Raw genomic sequence first — 22499 nt, forward strand, 5'->3', positions numbered from 1 at the left:
TATTCTGTTTGATTCGTAATATTTCTTACCATTGAAAATGAATTTTAATTTATTATTAAAATTGAACATTTTCGGACATAAAAAAATAGTACTTACATACGTTCGTTCATATTCCACCCGCGCGGTATTCAACTGAGCTCACACAAATCACGCAGCAAAAATCAATACTAAAATTCTGACGAATTATTTTCCGTACATTCCTTTCATATGTATTGAAATAATGATACCTTTCTGTGATGTTTACACTTATTTATTGTAAATTCATTTTGTTCTTTGTTAAAGCCATCCACGAGTTGGCGACTTAATATTCTTATCATTGAAATCAAATGTGAATTATTTATCAAATAGCATCAAATGCTCTAGTTACGTTTCAAATCATAGTCCATGTCAACTCAATGCACTCTGCAATCAACATGGATCTGCCTTTACAGACGTAAAACTTCTCGTCAATTTATCTACCGGTATAAATTGAGCGACGACTTTTGCTGTCCTAGAGTCTCAAATTAACGCGTAATTAAACGCTTCACATAGCCTTTGTCCCTTGGAAACGTTTACCAAAGGTTATCTTGGACCGTTTGCCATAGACTAATATCAGGCATTTCCATCTTGGTTGCATGACTGTTTTCGTTTCCATGTTCCTACTATTGTGATTACCGCATAATTTACGAAAAGAGCCAGGTTTTTAACGAGGCGAGAACTGATAGTTATCGAAACCTATTGCCACAAATTGTTTATTATTTTAAATATGTAACAGTCTTGCACTCTTTTCCTGCCAAACCCCAATCAAAACCCACATTATATTCAGCCAGAGCTTGGCGGTGTTAAATAAAATAAAAAATAAAATATAATTTGAATTGTTCAAACACAATTTGCCTAATAGTGTTTCAATTAAACACTTTAACCTTGATTTTCAATCAAATTGTGGGCATAATTGATTAATAATCGCTTTAATTTGAAATTGTGTGCTTATTTACCAAGTTAAAAATCCCTGTTTCATTCCGCCATTAGTGGCCTACCCGACCATTCAATCAATTGTTTTCAATAATTCAATGATAAGCGCAATTAAACTAGATTGAATTAATATTATTTCAATACTCCAATGAAACAGTATTGAGAAAGGCTTTCAACCATTTTGTAAATCGATGAGAATCGATTTGAAACAACACTCTAAATGACTAGGCAAGCGAACGAGTTAAATCATTTCTTTATTTTAAAGAAAAGATTTTGAGGCGACTGCGGATTCGAAACCCCGAATGAAACCAGTGACGAAAAAAGTCACACCATTCACCAAAAACTAAAACAGTTGCTAGCGCTCTGTTCAACTCAAAAAATGACGTGGCAAAAGAACGGGTGGCGATAGCTTAGCGGTTAGAGCAGTGGACCGGCAATCCAAAGACCTGTGGTTCGAATCCGCAGTCGCCTCAAAATCTTTTCTTTAAAATAAAGAAATGATTTAACTCGTTCGCTTGCCTAGTCATTTAGAGTGTGGTTTCAAATCGATTCTCATCGATTTACAAAATGGTTGAAAGCCGTTCTCAATACTGTTTCATTGGAGTATTGAAATAATACGAATTTACCCAAAACCAATCACCTTATGAAAAACAATTAGTTCATACGAAATAATTGTAAAAAAATCATAGATTGAATTATAGTGAATTTGGCCCAATGCCATCCTAAGCGAGTTAATGCGGCACTTCCACACTGACATTCGTAGATCGACTATTTCATACATGAAATCGATCCTTTTCTGAATCCAGATTATTTGAATGTAATTGGATGTTGTCGGACATAGCCATAAACCGTAATTAAGTCAATTTGATATTTCTCTATGTGTTTTGAGAATCTTTCCGTTCAAAAACATGTGCAAATCTCAAGGTAGGGTAGGCTTTTTGGGGCAAGTTTCGATTTTCTCATGCGTGGCTTGACCCAAAAAGAAAAATTAGAATACTAAAATTTGCAATTTTCAAGGTCGTTTACCTGTGCCAGTCGGCGACTGAAAATCCATATTTATGGAAAAATTGAATAAATCCCGTTTGAAAAATTTTGACTGATAAAAGTGATTGTCTCGAACAAAATAAGCAACTGCAGTTAACTTTAATCACAAATCACTCTTAGTCAAAATGTCCCAAATTAGTCGACTGACTGAAAGAATAACTAAACGTGATTGTCTCCATACAAAACGCATGATTTCAATCAACTTAGCCAGTTTTAGTTGTTTATCACTGCATACAGTTACATACAACTGAGTGACTGTTAGACATTTTATTTGCACACGGGATTCCTCACTTTTAGTACATTTTCCACATTATGACGCAATACCGACCATTTTATGGCAATTGTTTGGATTTCTCGCCGGAAAATACCTGAAAAAACAGTCGATTCAAAGTCAATGTGATGCCAGTTTACTACCCTATGAAATGCCAAAAGTGGATCTTTTAATTCTGATATTGTTTATTCTAGTTCCTTAAAATATTATCTATAATAAACGTGTTTCAATATATTTAATAAATCATTATTTTAAAAAAATCAATATTCTTCATGAAATAAATGTTTAAACATTGTTGTTAATCATTGTTTAACATTGACACAGCACGACACAATATTATTTCATTGTTTTGTCGTACGCTTTCTTCTTCTTTGCATCTTTTAGTACCTCGTGAGCAGCATTTATTTTCTTGAACACTTCTTGTTGTTCGACCTTATCATCATTTGAAGCGTCTGAATGTTTATCAGGGTGGTGAATTTGGGCGAGTTTTAAATATGCTCTTCTTATTTCTCCTTGAGTGGCATTTTTCGGGACATCTAATATATCATAGTAGTTGTCCGATTGTGATCGTCGCAGTGCATTTTTCGCCTCTTTGAGCATGGTTTCCACATCAGCAGATCTTTTGATTCTTAACAATTCTTCAAAGTCTTGAATACACTTTTGGAAATTCCCCATAGTGAAATGACATTTTGCCCGCAGCCTCAAGACTTTAGTATAGAGGACGCTATTTTTCACAACTCTGGTACAATCGTTGATCGCATTGCGAACGAATCCAGCCTTTGAGTTTGCAAGAGCACGATTATACAACAAATTCTGAATAATTGTCGAATTAACTGGACCGATTTCAAGAGCTTGTGAGAAATTTTCACTTGCTTCTCGGTATTTGCCTTCCTCTAGCAATTTCTTCCCTATAAATAGAAACAAGAATAATGAATAACGATTTTCTACTCAAATAACGACATAATTTTGATAAAAACAATACCGATTTTATCTTTTTGTTTGAACTTTCTCAAAGTTAGGATCCTTTTTATCGTTTTCTTATGGTCAGGATCTAAAATTAGTACATTTTCAAAGTATTTGAGCCCCAGTTCCCAGTCTTTTTCATATAAACACAATGCACGTATATAAACCGCATCAGCACTAGATGGATCAGCTTGCATACATGCTACGGCTAAATTATTTGCTTCCTGGAAACGAACGAAAATACACCCATTAATCCATCTGACTTACTAGTGTCTATAGTTCTGATCCGATCAGATTAACTACGATTAGAACCCTTAATTTACGAGCATAATTTACCTCGAAGCGTCCCAGCAATGCTAGACATTCGCCGCGCAGTAATTTCCATTTGATTGAGGAATGGGCAATTTTCGAGGCTTCATCAACATACTCGACTGAAATTGTATTTGTCAAACGAAAAAAAAAACCGTTTTTAATTTCTTAGCAAAATTTAAATATTGTTTGGAAATAATTATTACAGTCAGTCTCTCTGTTTTCTGGATTTGTGATTATTTTTCAACTCGTAACTAAAAACAAAATGATTCAACCTACGTGATTTTTGAAAATTGCTCTTGTTATAATATTTCGTAGCATTTTTTTCCAATGCGATCAATTCGTTGCACTGTTTCTTGCATTCAATTATGATGTCATTTTCAGATTCAATTTCTTTCCATTTCCGATTGATGTCTTGGGCAGCAAAGGTGTCACCAAGGATCACGTAACATTTCACCATGTACCCATATCCTTTTGAGAACAGCAATATGGATCGACATGCTCCGAGAGCTTTCTTGTAGTCGCCTATCATCATCAGGCATGCGATTCGGCTCTCATAAAAGGAAACATTTTCCGGCCATAAGGAAATTGCCTCATCATACATTTTCAAAGCATCTCGATAGTTTTTACCGTCAAAATATTGGTCCCCATCTTTTTTCTTCTTTTTCGCATCGTCTCTTTTCAACAATGGTTTCAAACCATTTATATTCGAAGTGATATCTTCTTTTTGTCAGCCATTTTCTCTTACTGCATCACTGTTCAACGCCGATTTAAAGTCCTCGAGAGATTTTCTAAAGTCACCAACATATTTGTGGCATTTTGCACGAAGTAATAAAACATCGATATGACCCGGTCGAATGTTTAACGCTCTATCACAATCAATGATTGCTTTATGCGAATTTCCGACTTTTGACTGTGCCGTAGCCCGACTGTACAGTAATTCGAAGTCAAACATATTATTTGATGATGAAATCTCCAAAGTCTCTGTGTACACGTCGATAGCTTTACGATAGCGACGCTGTATAAAATAATTATTACCTAGGGATTTGGCAACATAACCGATTGAAGCAAAAATTAAAATAATTTTGAAATTTCCATAAATTGAAATATTTTACCGTCGATTTTTTTCGCAATCAGACACTCTAGTTTCGATTGTAACATTTTCGATCTGTCATGATTTGGATCATCTTCGAGTGCTGCTTCTAAACTTGATAATGACTCATCTAAATTTCCTCTGCAGTAATGGCATAGACTGTTGAGATAAAGTTTATCTGCACCAAACAAATTTGATTGTTTTTGAAGCTTCAGAATTTCCTAAAATTTTATCGAAAATAATGAAATAACATTTTTTTAGATGAAATAGTCGAAAGCATTCGATACTTTAATATCGCCATGATGCATGAAACATTCTGCTTTCAAAAGTATCAAATTCGCATTATTGGGAAAGATGTCTAGGCCACGGCTAGCATGGAGAACTGCAAAAATTCAATATTAATAATTATTTGGGTTCGCTTAGATTGAACATCAATTTAACATACTTGTGCTTAGGTATTGCTTCTCTGCATAGCTCTGAAGGGCAAGTTTTTCGCAATTCCGCAATTGAAGAACGTTTGTGGAAACACACCCTCCAATTTTTTTTCTGGCTACGGCGCTGACCATCTGCATACAGTCTTGTATGGTATGTTTAAAGGCATTCAATTTGAATAAAGATTGGGATCGGTTGTAATAGAATACTATGTTATCGGGCCACAGATCAATAGCTTGAGTGAATTGTGTCACCGCCATTCCATATTCGCGTTTATTGAAATGTTCGCATCCTTTGACATTTTTCTCTTCTGCCAGTTTATGTTTCAGTTTGGTTTGTACGTATTCAAGCTTTTTAGATACATCGTCGAATGATTCATTGCCTTCATCTTTTTTTCGACATATGACTTCATAGTCCTGCATCGACATTTCCAGTTCTCCCAAAAAATCGTAGCACTGGGCACGAAGTAGCAAAATTTCAACGTTTGTTTGACAAAACACCAACGCTTCATTGCAATCATCGATAGCACTTTGATGGTTTTCCATTTTTGAATATGCAACGGCCCGATCATGTAGCAAATTGACTTTTAACAACACATTATGCGGACACATTTCAAGAGCATTTGTATAAAATTCAATCGCCTCAGTAAATTTTTCGCAATCAATTAAATCCTTGCCTATACAATCCGAAACAAAGTATCCAAAAAATATTTTGTGAATGAATATTTGATCAATATGAATAAAATACACTCTTGGTACTTGATTACCTTTTTGCATGGTTTTTTCTAAATTGATAACATTGTCTCGCATCACCTTTTCATCAGCGTGCGTTGCATCAAATTGATCCATTATTGATTTGAACTGTAACATCATATCACTCACGTCTCTCAAGTATAAGGGCATGTATTTAGGATCAGTATCATTCAAATGTGGTTGGTTAATAGATGTAAGCATTGCCGAGAAATCTGTTATTTCCTTTTTTAAATGAGAAAAGACCAGTTTCAGATTTATGTTTGCAATCGTTTGTCTAATAGAAAAACTGATGATGTGTACCTTTATCCGTTCCAAAACGTTGCTACAGTTAATGAGAGATTTCTCTTTTGCTGAATCAAAATTTGTGGTGCAACTTTCAGGATTATTGTCTACGAATTATTATATGAAAAAAGGAATAAGCATTTTTATATAAGAAAAGAAACACAACAAATATCTTACTTTTCTTATCACCTTCATGGTCTGTAGTTTGATTTTCGCAATATTTAGCAATATTTCTTGGCGTCTGATCGCCCGTCGATATTATTTCTGTTTTATCCATATTTTAAAACAATCACCAAACTTATAATGGATTTTGAGTTTCGTTTTTAATTATAACACAATTTCAAAACCATAAAATTCAGAAAATATCCACTAAAATGCATTTGGTAGACTAAAGTTTGACAAATAACACCAATATAAGAACAATTCACAAGTGGCGTGCACATACGCAGTTAATTTCAAACTTCATGTCTTTTCAGCGTACTTCATAACACACTTCCATATATAAATATAATCATAAACAAATACGTCTGCTGATTGTTGCGTTTTTATTCTTATACATTTACATCCTCATACGCATATATATGTGCACGTGAACACTCATTCGTCCGTCTTTCTGTTGTTAGTAAATATTAGTCTTTTGATTATATTTTTATTACAACAACAATACGAAGTATTCTGCACCTATGCTGGGTGAGATCATCATGTACAATCAAGTATATATGGCTAACTTTTGCACAACACTGGTGTAGAATATTTACTACTCCGGTCAGTTGATTTATCAAATTAAAACCATCGTTTGGTGATGTGACGATCACATCTATCAGTATTTACTTCGTTGCCTCCGATTTCCCAGAAATAATACAAATTTCGCCCACCATCAGTCCTTTTTCTTCTATCAATGTTTATTCTTTTACACATATTTTGTTTGATGCAATAATAATAATGAAAAATCAAACGTTAATCGTTTTTATTCCGATTTAAAAGCTTCGTATTCCTTCCCAATAAAATAACACGACACAATATAGGTTAAAAAATCTGTTTAATTAAAATGCATACAGATTGTTATATTGTTAGGGTTTAAAGAACTTTTTGTACGTCACAAAAACTGTCTATTTTTTTCGATTGGTAATTGCGAATATTGTATATTTAATATACTGTATTTTAAAATATATCAGATTATTATATAAAAGCAGAGATGACTTTAGCGCACTCCGAGTATTTTTGTTGTTTTTTCGTTCTACTTTAGCTTTTTGGCCAGGATTTTTTTAAAATAATATTTTGTGTAACATGACGAGGAAGAGCTTATATTTTCTGCCCCCGGCATTCGCATTGTGTAGTCATATGCAGCTAGTAATTACGCGCATTGGCTCAATTTCGCAATATTACGCAATTTCTACTTTTGGAGATTTTTTCTTCATATTTTACTAATATAAATGTGGTTTTTCAAAATCTGTTCTTTGTTATGTTACACAGAATATTGATACAAAGTTTTTTTTGACCAAAATGGTAAAGTATAACGAAGAAAAAAAAAACAAAAAAAACAACACAAATACTCGGGCGCGCTAAAGTCATCTCTGTATAAAAGAAACTAAATTTTATCAAAATCGTTTGAAAAATGTGGAAAATATAGGCCTAAAAGGTCGTCAAAAATGTAAGAATCAACTAACAGAAAGTTGATACAAAAACTATTCCCCACTAACTTCAAAATGGAATAGAAACAACTCGATTTAAATTAAAGAATTGGTTATTACTAAACAATTGTTGAACATTTAATTTTCATTGCACTTTCAGTTTACTTATATTTTGAAGAAAAAAAAACAAAAAATTCTATGTTGTGAAATAAAAGAAGAGATTGGGACGAAACTGTGTAAATTGCGTGAACAGAATGTAGATCATTCCATTTTAAGTTTACACCATTACCACACTTGGTTCAAATTTTGGATTAAATGTTAAGCGAGTTACTGCAAGACCAAAATCCAAACATCTTGAATATAAGCCAACACTATACATCCATCCATTTACAAAAGGTCTTAAAAATAATTTATTCCCTGCGTTTTTGAATCCAAGGCCAATTTCAACACCCACATCATAGATAACATAATAATAATGAACCTGACATATGTACTTATTGGTAAAATTGCCGTAAATAAAATTGATTGTTTCAAATGTTACTGCACCAAAATTATTTTTACATGGTTCACCGAAGGTAGAACCGGATTTGGCTCTGCCAGTTGTTTCCACGGTAACAGTTGGGTATTTTTCAATGAACTTATCAACATTATCCGCATAGTCAGTGTAGGTTACTACTGGATATGGAATTGAATAATCAGCACAACGTTCCGTCTTTGACCAATTTGCACAAATTCGGCAAAAATGAGAGTAATTCATAACATATGGGGGTGGATCAACCTGGAAGCAAATATCATACTTTTTAAGTGGACTTATGGAATTGGTGCTATGCACATTTTACAAATTTGTGTTCGATCAATGTAAGAAATTGGCATGAAAACTCAAAGTATCAAAAACAAAATGTGATTTTCCTATCTTTAAGATAGGAATTATTTTTTCTAATAAAATTTCTTGTGTATAACAATAATTTTTTTTAGAAAAATACTAACTTTTGCTGCAATCTCTGCACTCAGTATTAGCACCAATAACAAACAAATCGAAGAGGTGGAGTTGCGGTTTTTTAATCTCAATGCCATTTTATGTGACAAACACGAACTTTATGCCGAACTGATCACAGAATCTTTTGTTTCGTAAATCCTTATATCTCTTCAAACGTATTCGAAAATCACAAGACGACTGGAAAAAGCTAACTAAATTCAAAGAAAATTAAATCAATTTTGTATAAGAGTGAATGAAAACGTTGGAATGCGCTAATTACTTGCTCGTTCCTGGAGTGATCTCCTTATAACTTTTCTCACTTTTGCAACAGCTCTTTTATACAGTTGGACATCGTTATTTTTCGGACAAAAATAGAAGGCAGTATACATAACGAAATAAATAAACTGATAAACTTACTTCCTTCAATCGAAAAACAGTCTTTTGCCAGATAGCATATCGCATGACTTGTAAAACTGATTCGAATTAAAGTCCATCACGAAATAAAGTGTTCGTAAGAATTCCGGGAATTAACTGCTTCTATCACATTTATTCCGCGAAATAGTCAGAACAGATTCTTTTATCTATACAGTTTCAACATAAACTTCATCATGAAACTTATATTGATTTGCTTCGACATAGAATGCTCTCACAATTAAAACATTTCTATAATTCAAAGTGATTCATTTATCGAATAAAAAGCTGTCGGTAATTTCAGCTCCAAAACGATGAGTGTATTGAAAATGAAGGAAAAAAACTCAATCTGTATGAACATTGTTCATTGAACAATTCCAACAATTTAATGCAATTTCAGCCCAAGAATATATGTAGGTTTTGAACATACACAAAACAAGATCAAAGTTACCATGAATAAAACAAGTCAACATCCATTATGGAGCTTGCCGCCAGTAAAAAATTGATTAAGGACGCTCCAATTTACTGTGGTGTGCTGTGATGTATCTCTTAAATTGCAAGATTAGCGCAAACATTTTTTTTGAACAAATCTTCACATTCGTTGGTGCTAAACACTTAAATAGATTTGCATTTGGTAGCGCCGTACGACGTTTAAATCCAAAGTTCGATACGATGAGAATATGTTTGCGTTGGTGAATTATTTTATTTTCTCCAGTTTGAAATTAACATTTGGAACAAACTGTGTCTTTTACACATGCCAGTAATTGGAATGAAATAGTACACAATGGGTTTAGTAGCCGAAAATCGATGCTCTGTATTGCCAGTAGAGAGTTTGTTTTGCTTCAATAACAACAGAGATTCGTCTTGTTCCGACTCCTCCCGAGACGATATAAGCGCTACCCAAATTCGAGCTCTGAAATTGATTTAAGAAAAGTATTTTTTAAATATTTTTTGCATTTTTGTGAATTATTTTCAAAGGAAAAAATAAAGCGATATATTTTTATTCCTTGTGTGAATAGAAGCGAACACTTTAATAAACCGATAACTCGTTTTAAAATGAATGTTTGCATTTATCGTTATCAAGCAAATCGTACTTTAATTCATCAACTCAAAAGTGGTTTTAAAATAGAAGTGACGTTAATATTTTACCTGCTCAGTGATGACTTCAAGATAGGTGATGACCTCTCCAAATCCTCCAGATTTGGGATAGTTCAAATTGAGTCTTACATCTTGTGGTCGACCCCATTGTTGGCTGGCTGAATCGGTTGCCAAAAGTCGATCACCTGAAAAATTCAAATGATGTTAAGAGATAGTGTCTCGCTTCTTCAATGGCAGATAACTTGACTTAATTCACTGAGAAGGATAAAACAGCTACTCACCACTTATACGGTTGCCCATTCGGTGCGTAAGTTGAGTTCTTGCGGTTGGTCCATTATAGCTCACTTTTCTAGCCAATCGTTTCAACTGAATGCCCGGGTAAGCAGCCAAGAAATCGGTTAAATTTTGCACAAAATTGAATTCGACTTTCGATCCCAAAGCATAGTTCGAACATTCGACAAGATTGAAGGCAAGGGCCGAAACCAAACAAATAACGAAAACGCTTGAACGAAACATTTTGCGAATTGAATTTTGCACTTTCGAAGTAAACTGTTCAGTAGAAGATTTGAACTGATTTTTGTTCGAATGATTATCGACTTTTATACTTGAAATTTGGCTGTTATCAGGCTTTTATTGTTATTGACCAAATTTAAAACTGGAAAAATTATTGATTTCGTGACACGATACAGATCATGAACAACACTCGTGAGTTTTTCTTCTTAGAATTTTATCTCAATGGCCTATGGATAATGAATCATGTATTTTGAGTGTCTCACTAAACAATGGCAATTATACGCTAATCGAATTATTTTTAAAAACACTTATCCTTCTGAAATAAAAGCGAAGATTGATCTAACAAACACGAATTTGTCATGTTCATGACTCATTGATCTCTTTAGTCATTTTACAAATACAATTTGACGATTCTAATGATTACCTTCTCTAAATTATAGTTCATTCATTGGCTTGCTATGAAAAATACATACAACGATAATGATTGTGTATTAGCACTTGAATCGGAGAAACTAGATATAATAATTTTTCTTGAAAATCGATTCAATCTCGTCCTGAGTTCGATCGGCCAATGCATTCACTGTCAAACTGAATCCCAAGTGCTCACGATTTTTCGAGTGAATGTAGCGTAAATTTTGCATGAAGACATTTTGCCGAGTCATTCTTTCATCAGTTGTTGCATATGCAACTCCATGTATATTCATGAAACGTTTGTGTTCGAGATAAATATGCGATGAATCAACTGGGTGGACAAACTCATTCATTGGATTGAAAATTGCGTAATGTTCAACACCAGGTCCTGGGAAACCAACGCACGATTTACCTGTGTTCAGAGTAGAAAGATGGCAATTGCTATTTTAGACAAATGTTCTAGTCGAATGAGATTTTATTATAAATTATGACAGAAATCACCTTCATCCACTTCAAATATAGGCTATATTATATAGCATCGGGTATTTCGTCACTCGAATAGTTGTTATAATCCAGGTGATAATGATCGTAGTGTGCCCCAATCAAATTATCCCAACCTAATACTTCAAAGCGAATTGGAATTGGTTTACGAGTTGAATCTGGCATTTCCACATATCGCACCCACATTGTGTATTTCTGACTGTTCCGATCGATTATCTCTTCATACACAAACTTGTCACATTTCCAACCAAGCAGCTCTTCTGAGTCTACGGAATGTTTTGGTACATTTTGATTATGTCTTCAAAAAAAAAATTCAAATGAGATTAAATTACGTTTACTACTCGTATTCATATTCTGTCTTACCTATCAATTGAAACTCCTAAATTGAAACTCCTTACAATCAGGTAAAATGGGCTGATATTTAATTTGGCGATGTTCAGTGCCATTGACTTGCAAACAGGTGATTCTATTTGGTTCTTGATCGGTTGTAACTGCAACCACTTTGAGTGATGTGCCATGCACTCTGCTTTGGCTCAATTGATACGTTTTCACGGTGCCGTCATAGTAATCGATACGTGACTGTTTTCGGAGCTCATCGATCCACGCTTCAAATGGCTCCTCAATTTCTGCGGATAGAGTGTACAAAACACCTTTGACACTGTGGACAGGATCCCATTGAGGCGGCGGTGAACATAATGTTTTACCTGAGCGACGATTACAAAATAAATTAGTCGATTATAAGCTATGCATTTGTCTTGTGAAGAAATTATGTGTTCAAAGTCTTATCTATAACGTTTGCATATAATTGCTCTCATTATTTAACATTTCTTTCAATTTCTAAGGCAAAGCACCGATAGCATCTATTACGTAAAGGGCAATGACATCTGCTCGCAATTATCATCAGGAACGGTCCATCGTATCTATGTGTATTAATGAAAAATATCTAACGTATGTCTGGTTTTTATTTACATTATTGAATAATATTCAAACTTGTTTGAAACATTTCGAACAATGCCCAAAAATAGCGAGCATTCAAAAACGTTCATCGCATTCTTCTTACACTTACAAAACCAGTCCGAAATCAACATTTTTTCATAACAGAAGTTCTTACTCATAAATTGAATAAAGCAAATATCCAAACAAATACTCAAATATTGCTAAACTGTTTGTCTAGACCGAATCGCCTCCACCTTTTCAAATAATATACTACAGCTGAAATGCCATGAGCAAATTCCGAAATAATATGCAACTTGTTTAATTTTCTCGAAAATTTATTATTTTCTTCAAAAAATAGTATCAATGGCTACAAAATAATGTATTTATGGCTTGAAAAAAAAAAATGAATTGATTCTTAAACATTTGTTTCTAATATCAATGTTCTGCCGTAGCAGACCATCTATCGCGTTTGGTTGGCTGGTATGGAGTGAAAAATAAAATTGTATTTTAATATAAAATGTTGCTTAATAGTTGAATTGAGTGTTTTAAAATTTGCTTAGAAAGTAACGTAGGTTGGGGTAGTAAGAACACCACAGTTGTTGTCACGAGCTGACATCAAAACCTGTAGGGAATCAGTGGAAAAACGAGATATTTTAATTTTGAGCTCGATTTCAGTATTCGATAGATTCGAGTTATTGTCGTTACTTTTCACTTTAGGACTGTACTTACATAGCCGTCGTTACCCCAGAGGTTACTCCAACTGTTCTTGACCAACCAGTATTGTTCACCGTTCATGATGCCATAGCCAACAGCCAAGACGGCATGATCCAATTCGTTCTCTTTGTTTCCACTGGAAAATTAAAAAAAAAATTATTATACAGGCAAAATTGAAAAGAATTAAAACACAAACAAAATAAAAAAGAAAATCATCAACAATGATCAAATATTCACCATTTTGGTTCGAAGTAAACGCCATGCGAGTAGAAGCTGAATGCCTTGTGTGAGGCGTCAATGGCAACGGATATTGGACCATGTTTGAGAAGAGCAACTTTTAAAGCGTTTGGATTGCCAGTGGTAACATTGACCCAACCGGTGATTGGTGCAACGAGTGTAACGTTCGAAGCTCCAACATGACAAAATCCATCTTGGCCTTTGTAGCCACCGTACGATTCCTCGGTTGGAATACCACCGTTGTGCATGATCCACGAGTAGGCTCGGAAATCTTCGCCACCATCGCATCCATTGTTGCCATATCCCCATGAGCAATCGACCAAAGCTTGTTGCGATACACGAACCAAATTGCCGCCATTGTGCAAGAATAAAGCACCTTAGGGATAAAAGCATAATTTTTTTTAAGAAGTTCTTATTTTTAAAATATTTTATGACCTCGATGTTGGATTAAAATAATTTTTACCTTCAATGGCACCACTAGTACCGAAAGACCTAATAGCCAATAAATAAATAATGTTATGTTGTGAGACAAAATTTGTGCAATTGTCGAAAAGTTTTTGATATGAACAACTTTTTCATAGTTTATTTTTCTCACCAGCATGATCCACAAACGGATTGATCTTTCACTGGTGTAACGGCTCCAAACAAACGCCAATCGTAGTCATCTGGCAAATCTTCCAAAGTGTCTTCATCCAATTCATATGGGAATGGTTTGCCACCGTTGTAAATGCCAACCGTTCTCTTGAAGCCACGCAATGCTTTGAGTTCATCTGGTGTGCGATCGGTCAAATGATTCACCGCCAAACTGAAGCCCAATTGTTCACGATTCTTTGAGTGAATGTAACGCAAGTTTTGCATAAACACACTGTGACGTTGCACTCGTTCGGCCGTTGTGGCATACACAACACCATGCTTTCGCATGAAACGAATGTGCTCAAGATCAGCATGCGTCGATTCGGCTGGGTGTACGAACTCCTTCATTGGATTGAATGTAGCATAGTGGCCATTGCCTGGACCGGGGAAACCAACGCATGGTTTATCTATTTGAGGGAGGGATGTGGCATTTTGATTATTTGAAAATCTTATTGCCATATGTTTCGCACCGAAAGAGTACTACTCTCATACCAAATGAAAAGAATGAAGACAAAAATGGGAAATTGGATGAAAATTCAACTCACCTTGATCAACTTCAAAGATATCATCTGGAATGTCATCGTGTACGTATGAATTGTAGTCAAGATGATAATGATCATAATGTGAGCCCAACAATGTATTGTAGCCACGCATTTCATAACGAACAGGGATTGGCTGTCGTGAAGCTGGATATTTTGGTGATTTGACGTAACGCACCCACATTGTGTATTTGTTGGTCTTTTGGCCGATGGTTTCTTCGAAAATGAATTTGTCGCATGACCATCCAAGCAGATTCTCGGTACCTAAATATTTGTAATTAACAATAATGAAACATCTTGGAAACATCTTGAAAACGATACATTTTCAAATGAAACATTTAGACTTTTTTCTTTCGTAATAATTTTGCATCACTCATAATAACAATTTCAACTCAAATTGTTCAAGTTAAAATAAAATTCAAATGAACTAAAAAAAAAATCAATTACCAGCCAATGTAAACTCTCTGCAATCGGGTAAAATGGATTGTGGTTCGATGCGATTATCACTGGTGCCGTTAACTTGTAAGCAAGTGATTTCATTTGGTTTTTCGTCGGTTGTAACAGGGGCAATTTTCAATGACGTGCCAAAATCACCTTCACGGCTCAATTGATAGGTTTTCACTGTGCCATCATAATAATCGATACGCGAGCGATTTGTGTGCTTGTCAAACCATGCTTCGAACGGTTCTTCAATTTCAGCATAGGGAATATATAAAATACCCTTCACAGTGTAAACGGGATCCCATCTTGGTGGTTTCGTAGCCAATGCTTAACGGGGAAAAAAATTATGTAATCGCACTTATTATTCACAAATAGTGTTTTTTTCCTATTTTGTTCTCACTTATTTACTAACAAGTGAACCGATGCGTGTTTTGCTTATCGATTTCGATTCTATTTTGCCTCTTCTCATTTGTTTCTCTCCTTTTTTGCGTGCTCTCGTGCTATTTTCGAATCGGATGAGATAACGGCAATCGGTTCAAACGGATTTTTTTCTTTCTCTCTCTCGGTTTGGGAAAGAGATTGAAAGTCGCAATAAATGTATTTCGTGAAGATCACACACAAAAAACATTTTCTTTCAAAATAATCGAACAATGAACAGTCGAATATTTCACAGAATTTTTGTGATGAATCGCGATCATTATTCGTCAATGTCATGTGCAGTTCTTTGGAATCAACGAGATTATTTTTTTGTTTGAATTTATCGTTTTTTTTTTGAACAGATGTTTATCAGTTATTATGTTTTCTTCTCTGTTTTCACATTTAAAATAAACACTGACTACATTTTTATTGCTTGCAACCCAAAGTTTGATACACAATAGAATGAAGAACCTATCCGAGTATGAGTTTATTCTACCTGCGTTCAATTTCAAACAAGTCAACTGTTAACACAGCTGATTCGAATGGTTTGTATATTTATAGTTTGAAGAAAAAATGTTCATGAATCCTTAAATACCAGGTAAAAGATTCATTCAATTCAAAACAAATCGAATCTAGTCGATTCAAAGCACGTTACGTTATGTTTTCTTGGAACAAAGACAAACCGTCTCAAAGATGCATCGTGCATTTTGGTTCAGAGAAAATGAAAATGTGATGAGAAAATAACTGAATTCTAATTTTAGTTCTAAAATTAATGCTCAAAATGTCTAAAATTAATGAAGAAAATCGTGCAAAAAGTGCATTTCTCCAGAAAAAAATTCATCGAATAACAGAGGCAATATTACTTCAAGTAGAGCAAGTATTAAAACATAATCTGTTCTGTCGCCTAATTCAATTAATTGAACGAATAATGTGCAAAATGTGTTTGTCATGGCATATGACACTTGCTACACTAATCGGTTTATATATGCGAGCAGTTTAGATGGCAAAAACTACAAAGACAACTTACCACCGATACAAAGTGCACTTAAAACGAGAAACACCAATTTCATCGCAGAATATTGATTATTTCTCGGCGAAAATAAAATGAACTCAGAATATGATAAAGTGAATTTAAAAAGCGAAAGTATTTCTTTTCCTTCTCCTCGTTCGAGTCAGTGCTATCGACTCGACTGCAACACTTCAACTAATTTCGAAAATAGCCGATGAACTTACATTTTATTCTTCTCACAACTTGTTGCACGCATACACAGACAACGAAGTTCGTACGAGCAGTGCAAATACACTCGCATTGAGTATAAACGAAGATGCTACAGCGAATGTGAGAAAGAGGAATAGAAGAAAATCGTCTATCATTGTTCTTGTGACGAGAGCCTTATCGTTCGTTCTCGTCGTTCAGTGGATTCTGATGTTTCATCACACCATTCTCACAGCATAAATCAAATGTATTGAGTGATGTTTTCTCTCTCTCTCTCTCTCTCTCTCTCTCTCTCTCTTTCTTACTCTCATTGAAATTAAACGATTTTTGCTCTGATTGAAACAAAACGACGAAGTTATCGACGACGCAAAAACCGTTTTTGAATTGTGGAGTTTGAATCCAAATAATCGAATTGTTCCTATGAACTTATTTATATCTCGTTTTTCCGATTAATTTCATCATTTTTTTTCAACTAATGCGAACGATTAAATTAATCATGTTATAGAGTCGTTTCCATCAAAAGTCTGGCAATTTTGATGATAATTGGACGAAATTTCAACGTCCGAAAAGAAAAACTCAAGTGAAATTTCATGGTTTTATCGCTAACTAAAAATTTATCAACATTAAAACCAAGTTGAATACGTTTTTCCGCTTTTATTTGCAATATTCTTAAAAAATATTCTAACAAAACGATAGGATATTCAAAGCACCATTCAAGCCAACTTTCCGTATCCGTACACATTCTTATCCATCGGTTCAGTTGGTAAACGTGCTGGATTCTGGAAGGAAACGATTACAACGATAGAATATTATTTTTTTACATGCTGTAAACAACATTGTAAATCTATTGACTAGATCGAGAGGAGAGTATGTGAAAAAATTCTAATATATTTTGAAAGAGGAGAGTATGTTTTCTGACGATTCTGTTGGCGTTAAAGTAGAGTATGTTGTAGTACCGTCTAGCCTCTGCGGTCTTCACGGTTTTCGCGCAACTAATAGGAGATAACAACATAGTGTCTTCTGCAAAGTTGTAGTACTCAAGGTCTTCTATAACATTGCTGAAGACATCTATCTCTTATCCCTTATCAGTTGCGCGCAAATCGCGCACATAAAAAAGCAAATTTTATATAGAACTTTTTTTTTAATCATTTTTCGCGCTTTTCGCGATACTGATAAGAGATAAGAGAGAACTGACTTGAGCAATGTTATAGAAAACCTCGAATGCTACAACTTTGTCGAAGACACCAAGTTGTTATCTCCTATCAGTTCCGCGGAAACCTTGGGAAACCGCGAGGACCCGCCAAAAATGAACATACTCGCCTTTAACCATTTTTGAGTCGAAAGAAACTTGCTCTTCTCTTTCATAACAAAGTCAGATGAACTTACTCTCCTCTCGATCTAGTCAATAGAAATGTGTGTGTTATTTTCAATCAACATATGTTTTCACTCACCATTTCCTTAATGCGATCCTCCAAGATGCCGTATGCATAGTGATTTAGAATAATGTCTCTGGGTAGGGCAACCCCTTGCACACGATAAAAGCTATCTGTTTTGTTGATATCGCTAATTTTGAACACACCACCGATTGTGCATCGACCAAGTAGCGCCGTTGATCCCATCATTGGTCCTCGACTGATGTCAATGTGATCTCCGATACGGTAAATAATGACTGAACCATCTTTTGAAATACTTGGCAACTGCTCACGCTTAAATGGACAGTCTTTGAAGATTTCCAAAGCCAAATCGTGCATCACCTCAAGCCGTTCGAATTTCAGGTCTTTTGCAGCCATTTTCACCATTTCAGCTGAAATGGTTCGCAACTCTTCTTTGTTTGGCTTCCAGTTTTGATGGTTCAATGAAATGTCATACACGAAACTACCGGACTTTACATTCGGTGATGGGAAACTGTGCAATTGAATGTTGACTGAATCCTTGAAGACTTTCGATAGAGCGGCGCCCAACATGAACGAACACGAACGCCAAAATGCACTGGAAAAATGAAATTAACATTGTGTGAGGAAATAATTTTTTGGTCATGTTTTTAGATGAATTCAGATGCACTTTGAACTAAAGATTACAAATAGACCTAGTAACAAATTATTGATTTTTTTTCGAATAAACACTTTGATTTCTTACCGATTAGCCAAGTATGGTTCGGCAACGGTGAAATTCAACAGCTGCAGTGTACATGAATCCTCAAATGGTCTGTGCATATCCCATGGAATTGTACCATCAATCAAAGCTATTGCGGATCGGTTGCAGTGAACATCCGATAAATCTGTTTGAATAAAAGATTTGTGATTAAATTCACAGATTTTTTGATCCGAATAAACTCCGAACAAAAGCTGTGCTAGCAAGAAAACTTGAAACAATTTCGAAATTCCATCCTTACGTTGTGCACAATTGTACGGTGTAGACAGGTTTTTGTTCATAACAAGTGTACAATCTTCGGGCAAACCAAGGTAGCGCACTTCAATTTTCTCAATTCGACCAACAGCATCTCGTTGTCGTTTCTTTTCCAACTCAAACAATTCATTTTGATAGCGTCGTACATCGTCTCGCGTTGAGGCCCATCCTAAAAACACAAATCCAAAGAGATTCTCATAACATTTTGCTTTCAATCTAACCTAAAAATGCGGCAACCCACTACTTACGTTGTGAGAATTTGTAGATATTTTGGAAATTCGTCGATAACCTTGGGATGTGTCGTCTCAGTGAGTTCATATTGATTTAAATCTTATGATAAAAAAAAACATTCACTTCATTAATTTAAATAAAGTTTTTCTCTTGTTAAAAATCCGACATACACACAATTCGAAATGTTATCGTCGAACGAATGTGTGTCTGGCGATGGATGACAGTTCGTGTGAAGTGTGTGAGCCAACTTCACATTGGTCGAACTGTCAATCGCCATACTTATTGTTCTTTTCGCTGATTCGTTTGTTGCGATTCACACGTGCTTTCATTGTATTGCGATTGAAAATAGTTTGAAATTTTCCAAAAAAATTCGACAAAAAGTCCAACAAATCGCCCAAAACATGGAAGTGGATAAAAGTGCCAACATTGATACTGATGCTTTTTTGCCGCCAGCTGGTAGACAGCAGGTAAAAGCGGGTAAAAAGCGAACAATCAGCACATCAGCCGGAGCTGAGGAACAAATGCAAGTGGACGAAGCCAGTGGCATCGAAGGTGCACGCAAAACTCAAGCACCAAAAGCCAAACGAAAGAAGCCGGCCAATGTTGAAATCCGTAAAGTTCCAGTGCCATCACACAGGTTTGTACAGAAAAATTCACAATGTGTTTTGCATTCGTTGCTAATAATTTTTTCGCCTTGCATTGCTTTTAGATATACCCCACTGAAGGACAACTGGTTGAAAATCTTCGAGCCATTGGTTGAGAATTTGAAGTTGCAAGTGCGATTCAATATGAAAGCGCGTCAAGTGGAAATTCGATTGAGCCCCGAAACACCAGACGTTTCAAATCTACAGAAAGGTGCTGACTTCGTCAAGGCTTTTGTTTACGGTTTTGACATCGATGACGCAATGGCTTTGCTCCGATTGGAGGATCTGTTCATCGAAACATTCGAAATTAAAGATGTAAAAACATTGCGAGGTGATCACGAAAATCGTGCCGTCGGCCGATTGGCTGGTAAAGGTGGTCGCACCAAATTCACCATCGAAAACGTTACAAAAACCCGTATCGTTATCGCCGACACCCGAATCCACGTACTAGGAAGCTATCAAAATATCCAATTGGCTCGACGGGCTCTGTGTAATTTAATTCTTGGCTCACCGCCAAGCAAAGTCTACGGCAATTTGCGCTCCGTTGCCAGTCGCGTATCGGAAAGAATCTAATTTAAAATTCGCTTTGATGTGCACAGGGCACATCAAATTATTCAAACTAATTTTAAGTCCACTTGCATTGTATAATTTTTATGGAATCGAATAAAATACATATTTAGAACATAAATACATCGAGTAAATGGATTTTTCTCTCCTTTTAAATAAAATAAGTGATAAAGCTCACAGACAAATCACACATGTCGACCGAAAACAAAGGAATGTTAAAATTTAGTGAATATTAATAGGATCATCATGAACAGGGTGACAGTGGCTAAGATTAAAATGCAATGCATTTTGCGATTCTTTCGTTGGTACATTTCAGCTCGTTGCAGTTGTTTGTATCCTTCAGTGACACGGGTTTGTGTTTGTTCCACATTGTAATCGATGCGATCCAAAACAGTGCCCTGTTCTTGGACCATTTGGCCTAGGTCTTTGAATATATCATGCAAATCCGCAATGGATTGCACAATTTTGATGACCTCTTTCTCGCGATGTTCGGCCATTTTTGTGTTTTCCTCTTCGAACAGCAGTAATTGCTGTTGTGTCATTCGCCCTTGCTGCGATATGCTTTTCTGGAAATACTCATCGATCTGTTCGTCACTTTGATCAAAATAATCCGGATTCGCAGATGGTTTCGAGGTAGTTGGCTTTAGGAAATTGTCGAATGTGTCCACGGCATTGCCAATTCCAGCGCCTGAACCATCGTTTAGGTCGATTGTCGTAAAGTCTGGCGTTTCAAAGAATGCATTCGACCGGGCTTCACGCGAATTCAACTGCCGTAGATAGTTTGATTGACTCGACTTGAAACGGTACGTCACATCTTGCAGTGATAGCAATAAGTGGGTCACCACATTTTTGGTTAGTCTTTGCTCCAGCTTATTGCCTGGAAAAATTCAATTTCGAATTAGTGAATAGATCAAAATGAAAATTAGGTCAAAATGTTCGATTGAATAGAATCTAAACATTTCCTCAATGCGAAAAAGCAACAAAGCTCATACCTTGTCCTAAACTAGATCGAATAAATTGAATGTGGCGATGTGTTGACGAAATCAGTTTGGATATTTGTTGGCTGAGGTTTTCAATGAGCTCTTCCTCTTCACATCGATCGTCCAACGATGGTCGCAGCAAGTGGCGGGCATGCAATGAACCCAACTCATCTAATTTTGGTTTAATTCTGGAACAAGAGAAATTATCAATGGAATTAATTGCCTTATAATCAATAATTACTAATTGATCAATTGATTAATTAAACGGTCATTCAAGTTATTTCCATCTTTGGAAATGATTCGAAATTTCCAACTAAAAATTGTGAATTTTCAAGAGATGTTTCCATTTTCAATTGTTTTCCATACTTTGAAATCGTATACTGTGCCTCTTCGAGTTTGTCCATCCAAATGGGTGGTGATGCAAAATCGTCCCGCAGTTCTAGGCCTTCTTCTGCATCTCGGAGTGTGCGCTGCAGCAATCTCTCACTGTCACTGGGCCTCTAAAAACCCAAAAACCCAAATGAAAATCATCAAAACGCCATTCCATATGTTTGGCAAAGTAACAAAAACTATTTACCCGATCATCGTACATACTCCGATTTTGTACGGAATTATTTCGCATCAAAAAGAACACTTCGGTGAGATTTCTTGACGTCATTCTGCTAGCGGCTCAATAATAGCAATAAATCAAATGAAAAAACAACTACAATAGACGATTTTCACAAAATTTCAAATGGAATTTGTTTTGCTACTTGACATTTTCGCTCTTATCTATCGCAAATGTTAAAGAATGCATTGTATGCAAACGAAATCGATAGATGCAGGCAAAAAAAGTAAAATGTTTGTATGTGATTTGTCAACGTTCTGTCAACCCTGCTGTCACATTGACTCACGCAACTT

The 22499-nt window shown here is 35.4% G+C and overlaps 8 protein-coding genes across 11 annotated transcripts; 1 reads left to right on the plus strand and 7 right to left on the minus strand.

Moving 5' to 3' along the window:
- Positions 1-100: 100 nt before the first annotated feature.
- Positions 101-4256, minus strand: LOC129566438 (dnaJ homolog subfamily C member 7-like). 2 transcript variants are annotated; one of them, XM_055442374.1, is made up of 5 exons: positions 3818-4256; positions 3566-3660; positions 3249-3453; positions 2654-3174; positions 101-2363 (listed from the first exon to the last, which is right to left on the minus strand). In XM_055442374.1, exons 1-5 carry the CDS (start codon positions 4140-4142, stop codon positions 2328-2330), a joined length of 1182 nt encoding a protein of 393 aa, XP_055298349.1. In that variant the 5' UTR covers positions 4143-4256; the 3' UTR covers positions 101-2327. The 2 variants fall into 2 exon arrangements, with proteins under 2 accessions (XP_055298349.1, XP_055298348.1); XM_055442373.1 differs by lacking the exon at positions 101-2363 and having other exon boundaries at positions 2541-3174.
- LOC129566436 (dnaJ homolog subfamily C member 7-like) lies at positions 4144-9339 on the minus strand. Of its 3 annotated transcripts, none has more exons than XM_055442370.1 (9): positions 8985-9339; positions 8716-8916; positions 6275-8440; positions 6116-6204; positions 5830-6037; positions 5077-5739; positions 4919-5013; positions 4654-4852; positions 4144-4576 (listed from the first exon to the last, which is right to left on the minus strand). In XM_055442370.1, the coding sequence occupies exons 3-9, from the start codon at positions 6372-6374 to the stop codon at positions 4269-4271; spliced, it is 1662 nt and encodes a 553-aa protein (XP_055298345.1). In that variant the 5' UTR covers positions 6375-8440; positions 8716-8916; positions 8985-9339; the 3' UTR covers positions 4144-4268. The 3 variants fall into 3 exon arrangements, with proteins under 3 accessions (XP_055298345.1, XP_055298346.1, XP_055298344.1); XM_055442371.1 differs by having other exon boundaries at positions 6287-8506; XM_055442369.1 differs by having other exon boundaries at positions 6275-8506.
- Positions 9340-9794: 455 nt separating this feature from the next.
- On the minus strand, positions 9795-10797 carry LOC129566440 (uncharacterized). The gene is made up of 3 exons (XM_055442376.1): positions 10495-10797; positions 10265-10398; positions 9795-10028 (listed from the first exon to the last, which is right to left on the minus strand). The coding sequence occupies exons 1-3, from the start codon at positions 10727-10729 to the stop codon at positions 9906-9908; spliced, it is 492 nt and encodes a 163-aa protein (XP_055298351.1). The 5' UTR covers positions 10730-10797; the 3' UTR covers positions 9795-9905.
- A 27-nt stretch (positions 10798-10824) lies between these two features.
- LOC129565667 (uncharacterized) lies at positions 10825-12726 on the minus strand. Its single transcript, XM_055440778.1, has 4 exons — positions 12705-12726; positions 12016-12342; positions 11667-11904; positions 10825-11563 (listed from the first exon to the last, which is right to left on the minus strand). Exons 1-4 carry the CDS (start codon positions 12724-12726, stop codon positions 11239-11241), a joined length of 912 nt encoding a protein of 303 aa, XP_055296753.1. The 3' UTR covers positions 10825-11238.
- A 165-nt stretch (positions 12727-12891) lies between these two features.
- LOC129566437 (digestive cysteine proteinase 1-like) lies at positions 12892-16824 on the minus strand. The gene is made up of 8 exons (XM_055442372.1): positions 16583-16824; positions 15145-15465; positions 14704-14961; positions 14121-14565; positions 13989-14017; positions 13526-13901; positions 13304-13424; positions 12892-13196 (listed from the first exon to the last, which is right to left on the minus strand). Exons 1-8 carry the CDS (start codon positions 16623-16625, stop codon positions 13131-13133), a joined length of 1659 nt encoding a protein of 552 aa, XP_055298347.1. The 5' UTR covers positions 16626-16824; the 3' UTR covers positions 12892-13130.
- A 586-nt stretch (positions 16825-17410) lies between these two features.
- LOC129566428 (39S ribosomal protein L39, mitochondrial) lies at positions 17411-19710 on the minus strand. The gene is made up of 5 exons (XM_055442360.1): positions 19426-19710; positions 19164-19346; positions 18908-19049; positions 18223-18760; positions 17411-17550 (listed from the first exon to the last, which is right to left on the minus strand). The coding sequence occupies exons 1-5, from the start codon at positions 19493-19495 to the stop codon at positions 17485-17487; spliced, it is 999 nt and encodes a 332-aa protein (XP_055298335.1). The 5' UTR covers positions 19496-19710; the 3' UTR covers positions 17411-17484.
- Positions 19698-20740, plus strand: LOC129566430 (RNA-binding protein pno1). The gene is made up of 2 exons (XM_055442361.1): positions 19698-20045; positions 20118-20740. The coding sequence occupies exons 1-2, from the start codon at positions 19810-19812 to the stop codon at positions 20623-20625; spliced, it is 744 nt and encodes a 247-aa protein (XP_055298336.1). The 5' UTR covers positions 19698-19809; the 3' UTR covers positions 20626-20740.
- Positions 20683-22476, minus strand: LOC129566427 (syntaxin-16). Its single transcript, XM_055442359.1, has 4 exons — positions 22177-22476; positions 21966-22099; positions 21612-21787; positions 20683-21496 (listed from the first exon to the last, which is right to left on the minus strand). The coding sequence occupies exons 1-4, from the start codon at positions 22255-22257 to the stop codon at positions 20835-20837; spliced, it is 1053 nt and encodes a 350-aa protein (XP_055298334.1). The 5' UTR covers positions 22258-22476; the 3' UTR covers positions 20683-20834.
- Positions 22477-22499: the final 23 nt, after the last annotated feature.

Source organism: Sitodiplosis mosellana, unplaced genomic scaffold (genome assembly GCF_009176505.1).
Source record: "Sitodiplosis mosellana isolate CC-2019 unplaced genomic scaffold, AAFC_SMos_1.0 Smas_scaffold_3, whole genome shotgun sequence".
Classification (NCBI taxonomy): Eukaryota; Metazoa; Arthropoda; class Insecta; order Diptera; family Cecidomyiidae; genus Sitodiplosis; species Sitodiplosis mosellana.